Below are 9645 nucleotides of genomic sequence, written 5' to 3'. Positions count from 1 at the left end.
AGCCATGCAAAATACAAACTCTACTCTCTCAGTAGTTTCGTATGGTGGACGCCGACCTCCAGCCACCAGCCTCTGATGGCGGTGCCTATACACGACTTGCACAGTGTTTTCTTTACGTACGTGACTTGATATTCTACTAGTACCGCATAATCTTCATTTGGCACGCTATCCACGTGCACAATTTATCTGGTCATGGCTGGTGGCAACCTTCACCTGGGGCATTAACAGGCGGACCTAGTTCCCTTGTAGCGGTGCGGTAGAGATATGAAGTGTTATCATATTAAATTTTAGGATCGAAGTTTAACATATTCGAGTATGTCATTTCTTATGTCTTGACGATTTCTTTCGTATTGGACTAAGGATAGATTAATGGAGGTACCGAGGACAAGTGAATCGTCTTTTGTCGTATGTTAACAGGCAGACTTAGAGATGATATAAAAGTTAAAATTAGGATGAGATAATAGTCAAAGTTAATATGAGGTGATAGTCAGAGCATCACCTTCATCAAGACTTAGCTTTTCACTGGGCACTAAGATCTTCGATATGAGGACGACTAACCTAAAAGTCAGTCACTATATTGACTTGAGCATCATAGAACCTACGTGAGAGACCCCGTACCTGATTTTTATCCTAACGTTCTATTGACTCTTTTGAATGTACGCAGAAAAAAGCTGAAAGGAATGTCAGATGTCATAGTCTCTCCCTATTGAAGTTTTCTCCATGTCAACGGCTGTGTTACCTTTCCTAGTGCGTCATCTCTGCAGCTTCAAATAGATGATCTGTAGCTTTCAGTACAATGACTCCGTGTGTGAGATTAGATGACTTGCGATATATTTCATATGGTATTTTAGCCGTAAATTAAAATAATAGAGGGTAAAATGGTAATTTATTAATTTTTGCAGGAATTTCTTTTTTAAAAAAATGATAGCAAACTAGGGCGCCTGAAATAAAAATGAAGAATAATTTAAATTAATTCTTATCTAAAATATAAATATATATTAATTTATAGAATATTTATAGTCATTTTATATAAGCGACAATTACTCATAGTCATTTTATATAATAATTTTAAACCCTTTAATTTCTATTTTGTGTAATTTAAATTAATTCTTATCTAAAATATAAATATATATTAATTTATAGAATATTTATAGTCATTTTATATAAGCGACAATTACTCATAGTCATTTTATATAATAATTTTAAACCCTTTAATTTCTATTTTGTGTAATTTAAATTAATTCTTATCTAAAATATAAATATATATTAATTTATAGAATATTATTTATAGTCATTTTATATAAGCGACAATTGCTCATAGTCATTTTATATAATAATTTTAAACCCTTTAATTTCTATTTTGTGTAATTTAAATTAATTCTTATCTAAAATATAAATATATATTAATTTATAGAATATTTATAGTCATTTTATATAAGCGACAATTACTCATAGTCATTTTATATAATAATTTTAAACCCTTTAATTTCTATTTTGTGTAATTTAAATTAATTCTTATCTAAAATATAAATATATATTAATTTATAGAATATTTATAGTCATTTTATATAAGCGACAATTACTCATAGTCATTTTATATAATAATTTTAAACCCTTTAATTTCTATTTTGTGTAATTTAAATTAATTCTTATCTAAAATATAAATATATATTAATTTATAGAATATTTATAGTCATTTTATATAACCGTCAAATACTCATAGTCATTTTATATAATAATTTTAAACCCTTTAATTTCTATTTTGTGCCATGAAAACTACTATGCAACAATAAAGGGGTCATTAATGACAGCGATCGATTTTCCCCTTCGTCTTCGAGTAACGCCAAAAAACGACGTGGAACGCATGATTAACGCCTTAACGGAGACGAAGACCATTGCCTGGAAGATTAGTGAGGATAATTATACAATTATTAAATGCTTAATTATTAAACTGGAAAATTAATTGTCACTCTATTTAATTTCCTGTAATTTAATAATTTTGATAGATGTGATCTCTCCCCAATTTCTACTTCCATCCAGTGCCTTCACAAATTTGACTCCATCTTTTACTTCACTTGGAAAATAAGTAGAAGTTTACAGAGATGTTATTAGTCAATTCCTAATTGAGAAAAAAAAAAAAACTTGTCAATCGGACTCATTCCCACTAATAATAATAATAATTATTATTATTAAATATTAATTTTTTAAAAAATATTTAAATTATACTCTATCAATAATTTAATATATTATTTTTATTTTTTCACTTTAATGATATATTATTCTAAGAGCACGAATAATTTTAATCAAAATTATATATCTTAAAGTAGTTTTAATTAAAATTATACATCTTAGTTAAAGTTTTTTTTTTTTTTTGATAAAAGCTCTTTGAGGGGTAATTTTTAATAAATTTTAAAAGAGGGACATGTATTTTATTGAAATGTCAGTATTACCCGACTTCTAGAATTTCAAAAATATATAGCATATTTTCGTCATTCCCCTCCTTTCACGAAATAATCACAGGGGTTTGAGTTTTTACACGAATCTTTACTTTTTTAAAAAAAATTTACTTGGTGAATTTTTAAAACTTTATAAAATTTTGTCATAAGTTGGCTTACGATACTGATATTCAGTACAATTCAAAAAATATTAAATTTTTGATTGGGGTAGATTTATTAGTTAATTTCGTTCGAAATTGATTTATAGATTATACTTTTGTAAGTATTTTTAATATATTTATACCTTTAAAAACTCATGTAATTATTCAGTAAAAAAGAAGGGAAAAGAATATAAAAAGAATTTATTATATATTTTTTTATATGGTATGTTGCGAGCTGAAATAATGTGGCAGTTAAAATAAAGGTAAGATAACAGTTAAAGTTATGGTAAGGTGGTCATCAGAGTAGAGTACATGTAGTTGAACGAGTCACTTGCATTAGATCTTAGCTCCTCACTACCCATTCTTTGAGCACAAATCCCTTAAACATATAGTTGATTGACTCAGAGTCAGTCAGACTTTGGAAACTTATCATTCCACTCGGTACAAAGATATATAAAATAAACTTGGATGACCCTAAATGCCGATCAAGTATACGGGATCCAACTCTCCAAGATTACAATACAACTCAATCTACAATCGGTTGGCCCAAAAGTTGATCGAATTTATAGGGTTCAACCCCCCTTCATTTTCAAACATAAGCATCTTCGTATATGATTGGTCGGTCAAAGAGTTGGTCGGACTTAAGGGTCTTAGTGCTCCATTCATTACCAAGACACACCAAGTACACCCGGTCGGTTCCATCACAGTTGGATATATGGAGCGCAACTCCTTGCTTCTACAATGTTAACACACATCATATAATCGGTCGGACAAAGGCCTGGTGGGATTTACAGGACATAGTTCTCCATCTCTCAGCATTAAGGCAACTCTCAACATATAGGAGGTTGGGCAAAGAGCCGATAAACTTAAGGGATTATGTTCTCCACTTATCTTGTCAATCTCCAAGCATATAGTCGGTCCGCCACTTGGCCAGTTGGACTGTCTTCAGGAGGCAAATAATAGCTACTTGACAGAGAATATTTCGTCACTAAGACATATATAGAAAACAGAACCTTCCTCTAAGGTGTCTGTGCATCTTCCAATTCCGCAATCAAGGCATATACAAGAAACGAAACCTTCCTCCGAAGGTGTATGTGAAACTTCTATTGTCTGGCATTACTTAGTATATTCTGACATCGGACATTCTCAACCGTCTCATTAATACGAGGGTTACAAAAGACTGTTCATTTACATAAAACGAAATCTTCCTTGAAGATGGCTATGCATATTTCATTACTTGATATATTCTGACATTAGATATTCTCTTACATCTCATACTTACGAGGGTTCTTAGGGTCATTATAAAAAGGAAGACTCTTTCTATTGATCAGATACATTTTATAATGTTAGAAAATACAAGTATCTAGTGTTCATTTCTTCTCCCATTTTTGTACTGATTTAAGCGTCAAACCAGAGACCTCCTTTTCTGATTCTCACTTTAACCCACTTCCCTTTATTTTCATTGTCTCCATCTCAAAATTTGCTTTAATTAAAGATGGAGTTATCTATCCAGCGCGCGTTATTTCTATGGATGATTTTTGAAATTAAGAAAATTAGGTATGTGAAATAAGTAATACCGAAACTTCCAGTAAAATGTTGAAAGATAAAAAAAAATCCTCTGTTCTTCCTTCTCCTTCCTGTCAAACTGTCAAATCTTTTCCTCGTTACGTAATCATCAAAGCAAGCCGAAGCAGCAAGGAATAAGGATCCTTAATTCCTTATCGATCTGTCTCTCTCTTATCTCTCTATATAAATAGGGGAGAGAAAGCGAAGAGAAGAGGAGCATAACCAAAGTCTTCTCGCCTGAGAAACACCACCTTCTCCGCGGTATATGGAGGAGCTCAGGCGAGGGCCATGGACCGTCGATGAGGACCTCCTCCTCGTCAACTACGTCTCCCAGCATGGGGAAGGCCGCTGGAACGCCCTTGCTCGCTCTGCAGGTAATTCACCAGTTTATTGTTGAACTAGAAATCCTTAATTATTCCTAACTAGCAAGCTTGGATTCGGAAACAGGGTTGAAACGGACAGGAAAGAGCTGTAGACTCCGGTGGCTGAACTACCTCCGGCCGGACCTCCGCCGAGGGAACATCACTCCTCAGGAGCAACTCCTCATCATCGAACTCCACTCCCGGTGGGGAAATCGGTACATAATCCTCAACGCAGTCTAGATTTTGTTAATTCCTTCGCCGAACGATCGCGATTTGATAACAACCAATTAATTAATTTTCTGAGAATCGCATGCTGCAGGTGGTCGAAAATAGCACGGCTGCTCCCGGGGAGGACCGACAACGAGATCAAGAACTACTGGAGGACCCGAGTGCAGAGGCGCGCGAAGCAGCTCCGGTGCGACGCCGACAGCGAAGCGTTTAAGGAGGAAACGCGCCGGCTGTGGATCCCGCGCCTCCTCGAGCGAATCCAGGCCGCTTCTGCAGTCTCTACGGCCTCCGCCTCCTCCTCCTCCTCCGCCGCCGTCCCTTGGCAGCCGGAGCCTGCAATGGTGATGATGCATAGCGCCTCTGGGTGGTCAGAGGATTGCTTTTCCCCGGCTCCCCAGCTCTCCCCGTTCCCGGGCGCCGGCGAGATGGAGCATCTCGCCGGCAGCACTGACGTCGTTCCCGGTGGTGGGGGCGGCTGGGCCCGTGGGCCGACTTCCACGTGGACTGTCCTGAGAGCTACGATGCAGGGGACTGGTGGTTGAGTGGTGATTACTTGTGGAGCGATATGCAAATGATTTAATTAATCCTTGTTTCTTGATCAATTAGAAATCCTAATGAAATCATCAAGTCCAGTAAGATAAATCGACAAACTGTACTTGTACTTAACTGTGGAAGAGGAAGAGTATTTTTTTTCTTCAACTTTATCGAGACTCTATTTCATATTAATGAACTCAATCCTATTCTCGAGGTTTTGTAAATCGATATAGATGATTCATATACTGATGTTATCACATATAAATTAAAAGTTTATTATCAACAGATACAAAAGTCCCGCGAATTATCTTATCCCCTAATCTCATAGTATATATTCAAGAATTAATGATACTCAATCATTCAAAATGAATATTATCATTTTTTTATTGGAATAAAGAAATACTAAAATATTCTTCAAATGAAAAATATAATTGACATAAATAAATAATGCTATAGGCATGGAAGGTGCGTTGACATAATACATGTCACTCTTCCTAAGTAGTTGGTGACGGTTGACTAATTGGTGCTAAGACAAGCACCATGTGGAATTTTTTGGCGTAATCCTTGAAAAATAAATATAGATATGAAAGTATTTGTCACATCAGTTTCTTATTATAAGTTAACTTTAGTTGACTATTTTATCAATCAAACTTAATTGGTTAGTTAGGGAACTAAAATGAGAAATGAATGCCTAGGTTGTAATTTTTTATTTTTTATTTCCCAAGTAAATTGAATTAGGAACGAACAAAGTTTTCATATACAGGAAGTCAAATTACTAAGGAGTTGACGAGCCAGACCCAGAACAATTGAAAGGTCATGCCTAATTTGGGCCGAATAGGGGCGAGTCCAGCACGTATGCCCATTAAGTACCACCCAACACGGCCCATATATCACGAGTCCGCGCGACCTCGATTTAACGTGGTCACCGCGAGAACGAGAATGGATTCACTCATGCTCTCGCCTCTCCAGCTTCACCTTCGCCTCCTTCCGCTTCCAAATCCCTTCGTCGGAACCCGTAAAAACCCTAATGAATTCCGGCGGATCGGAAAGAGTTGGTGTTTTCCCCTCGCCGGAAACGGGAATCGCTTTGTAGTCTCTTCTCCCCTCCGCTCCTGGAGTCGCCTCGCGTACTCCACCACTGCAACTGCCCGGCACAAGCCATGTTCGAGATATGCCGTTCTCGGTGCTGGTTTCGCCGGAATTTCGGTGGCGTGGCACCTTCTCAAGGTAATTTCCTCCGTGACGGCTAAATGTATGATGAATTGCCTGTGTGAAGGCTGGCTTGTCAATCAGATCGATTCTTTTTAATCGTATTCACTTGTAATCTTGACACATTGTTTAGCAAGGATCCAAGGAAGCTCGGCTTTGTATAGATATTTATGATGATGCTGGGATAGGTGGTGGCGCATCCGGTGCGTCGGGAGGGCTTCTCCATCCCTACTCTCCTAAAGGTGCCCGCATTTATCTCTCGTTTTAGTAAAGCTCCTAAAGCACAGATTTCTGTTAGTCTTGTGACAAGTGCCGTTCATTAGGATTGCGGGATTTTAGATATTGTTGAGTTTGTGCCATTTGCAGCTAAGCTTCTTTGGAAAGGTGCTGAGTGTTGGAGCGAATGCTTAGATTTGTTAGTGACTGCAAGCAGAGTTGCGGAAGCCAGATCTTCCGATGAAGTATTTCAATATTCATTCACTGACATTAGCGAGAAGTTTGTTTGGCAAAGGTAAACATATCCAAAATGTATATTAGTTTTTGTTTAATTGAAAATAAAATGAACCTTATAGCTGGCTTTGGATCTGCTAGGTTTTATATCATTTACTCCTGTTACAAGGAATTTTCATGAAAAAGAAAATGATGTTTTGGATTATCTCAGAAATTATTAACATGTAAAACAAAATCCTAGTTAGATTCAACTCTTACCTATTCATTTCTTCCAACATGCAGTAGCTGCCATCTACTAACATCTGCATACTGCAATATGTTCTCACAATGCTAAATCTCAGAGATTTTTCTAGCTGATTTCTGTGTCATATCATTTTTCAGGGGAATTGTAAGACCAGCATCTGAGAAGAATGCGGACATTCTGAGGGAGGTAACTCATTTGACATATGCAATTAAATGTGGTTCTTTAATCGTCTTTAATGAGTACTGTTGCTTCTTTAAATCATTAGAATGCTCAGAGTTTCCTTGAGAGTTGCTATCTTGAGCTTCTGGATAGGAATGCTGCCCAATCTCTAGTACCAGATTTGTTTGTGCCTGTTGACGTGGCTATTTATATGCCACTTGCTATGAATATCCATCCAAAGAGATACCTCCAGGTGCAAATTTCGTTCCATCATAGCCCATAGCGTATTATGATTAATGTTTCTTCATGTTAACCTTACTGTCTAATTAAGTTTCAACTTGACTATTTAACTAAGTGCTTTATAGGCGCTGTTTCTAGCTTGCAATGAGCTAGCAGAACATGAAGAAAATGAGATTTATCTATTCAAAGAATCTATCAACAACCTCGAGCAATTATCAGGTGAATTTCATTGTTTTGCTGAAATTATTGGCCCGGTACTAGGTGTTGTTTTTCAACTGGACAAGATGCTTAATATCTATAATGCCTTTTATTTCACACTATCCTTTTTTTCTTGACAACTTTGTTGTGTCATTATAAACAAAGATATTTTATTCACATTGGTAAGTCTCTTGAGAATTGTTTTTTTCTCGACATGTTTGCTTTTTGAAAACATATAAGCATCTTTTAATTAGCATATTAGCAATAATTAAATCTGGATTGTGACTCTATGGTTGAATCACCAGTAGCCATAAATTGTACTAGTGACCTGCTGATACTTGGAAGTACTTTATTTGAAAACGCAGTTCAATGGGTACTGCTATGCTTATAAATTATCCTTGTTTTAACAGAGAATTTAACTTCATCAAACACTTTCCTAGAATTTATATAATTTGCTTTGTTTTCCAGGGTGAAATCAAGAAATAGATGTAAAAGCACACTCCAAAGAGAGTTAAATTTCTTCATGTAAATTTACATCTGTGAACTTGAAGTTTCTCAAACAAAGTAATTGAAACAATTGCATATTATTTGCTAACTCATGCTAATTTTAACATTGAAGATAAAACAGTCAAATGATGATCTAGTTAAAATAACATAAATATTTTTATTAGTTTTTACCCAGAAATAATTCATTTAAAAATACCCAAAGAGTAATCTGACAATCTAGTCTCAGGTTACACATCTTTGGGTCTGTTTTTTTTTTTTTTTCAGTTATATATTTTTTAAATGTTAAAGTACTTTTTGAATTATTCTAATTCCTAAATATTATCTGCATGACGCGAGACTGCGAGTTATGTTTATACAATTGCGTGTTTGCATTGAAATGTCATATACAGTTCGATTTTAACTGCTAACCAGAAATGTGCAGAGGAATATGATGCAGTGATCATATGTCTGGGTGCTCAAGTCAACAAACTTCCAGAGCTCTCAGGAAAGCTTCCTCTGAGGACGTGCAGAGGTGTCGTTGCTCAATTCCATTTGCCGACTGATCTCTCGTATGTTCCCAACCCTATGTCCATTTACATTGTCTCAGACAGTGTCAGCATTCTTCGTGTTTGATACTCAAACCTATTTGATCACTTACATTTTCTAACTCGAAGTCGATCCAACCATTTTTCAGAGAAGAGTATCATCATCAAAGACCCGCAATACTATCAGATGCGTGGCTTGCATTTCGAGAACCACGGAACGTTTTCATTGGATCGACATGGGACTGGAATTCTACTAACTACTCATCAAGTGTCTCTAAAGAGGAAGCTTCAAAGGCGATGGAAGAACTCTTGCCGAAAGCCGCTACTGCATATCCACCGGTACAGAGCTGGTCCTTCGTCGGAGCACAGGCAGGCTTGAGGGCCATGCCACCATTAACACCTTATGGCTCTCTTCCTCTCCTAGGCTGTGTCAATGGCCTACTCGGTGAGACTGCCAAGAGCATGTATTGGTTGATTGGTGGTCTTGGTTCAAGAGGGCTTCTTTACCATGGTTTGGTAGGAAAATTGACTGCCCAAGCCGTTCTTTCTTCCAATGAAGATGTTCTTCCTTCTGAATTCACTTCATGGAAAAATGGGATCAAAATGAATTATTGATCTATTGGAGATATATATATCGTCCCAAATATGGCATAGGGCCGTTAGATTCATTTTTCCATGTCATGTGTCATGTCATATTCCCTAAAAAAGAAATCTGCCACGCCCAACAAGTGTTTGGTGTTAGGTGATACGTGTCTTTGCCGACCAGGGCAGGCAGGAAGGTGAGCCCGATAATTTATTTATTTATTTTTTTAAAAAATTAAAAAATAG

At 36.3% G+C, this 9645-nt stretch overlaps 2 protein-coding genes across 2 annotated transcripts; both read left to right on the top strand.

Moving 5' to 3' along the window:
- The first annotated feature begins 4307 nt into the window (after window positions 1-4307).
- On the top strand, window positions 4308-5463 carry LOC122055883 (transcription factor MYB2-like). Its single transcript, XM_042617561.1, has 3 exons — window positions 4308-4536; window positions 4610-4739; window positions 4844-5463. Exons 1-3 carry the CDS (start codon window positions 4428-4430, stop codon window positions 5292-5294), a joined length of 690 nt encoding a protein of 229 aa, XP_042473495.1. The 5' UTR covers window positions 4308-4427; the 3' UTR covers window positions 5295-5463.
- Window positions 5464-6200: 737 nt separating this feature from the next.
- Window positions 6201-9445, top strand: LOC122055882. Its single transcript, XM_042617560.1, has 8 exons — window positions 6201-6513; window positions 6629-6737; window positions 6862-7006; window positions 7327-7375; window positions 7455-7601; window positions 7714-7807; window positions 8715-8841; window positions 8967-9445. Exons 1-8 carry the CDS (start codon window positions 6226-6228, stop codon window positions 9430-9432), a joined length of 1425 nt encoding a protein of 474 aa, XP_042473494.1. The 5' UTR covers window positions 6201-6225; the 3' UTR covers window positions 9433-9445.
- The last annotated feature ends 200 nt before the right edge of the window (window positions 9446-9645 follow it).

This window comes from Zingiber officinale, chromosome 3B (genome assembly GCF_018446385.1).
Source record: "Zingiber officinale cultivar Zhangliang chromosome 3B, Zo_v1.1, whole genome shotgun sequence".
Taxonomy (NCBI): domain Eukaryota; kingdom Viridiplantae; phylum Streptophyta; class Magnoliopsida; order Zingiberales; family Zingiberaceae; genus Zingiber; species Zingiber officinale.
The sequence above is the reverse complement of the archived record's forward strand: the minus strand, read 5'-3'. Positions and strand labels throughout refer to the sequence as shown.

Excerpts from the sequence above, each read along its gene's own strand:
- LOC122055883 (XM_042617561.1), top strand. The coding sequence starts at position 4,428 with ATGGAGGAGCTCAGGCGAGGGCCATGGACCGTCGATGAGGACCTCCTC. Across the intron at positions 4,537-4,609 it reads CGCCCTTGCTCGCTCTGCAG|GGTTGAAACGGACAGGAAAG; the intron begins GTAATTCACCAG and ends ATTCGGAAACAG. Across the intron at positions 4,740-4,843 it reads CACTCCCGGTGGGGAAATCG|GTGGTCGAAAATAGCACGGC; the intron begins GTACATAATCCT and ends CGCATGCTGCAG.
- LOC122055882 (XM_042617560.1), top strand. The coding sequence starts at position 6,226 with ATGGATTCACTCATGCTCTCGCCTCTCCAGCTTCACCTTCGCCTCCTT. Across the intron at positions 6,514-6,628 it reads TGGCGTGGCACCTTCTCAAG|CAAGGATCCAAGGAAGCTCG; the intron begins GTAATTTCCTCC and ends CACATTGTTTAG. Across the intron at positions 7,007-7,326 it reads GAGAAGTTTGTTTGGCAAAG|GGGAATTGTAAGACCAGCAT; the intron begins GTAAACATATCC and ends ATCATTTTTCAG.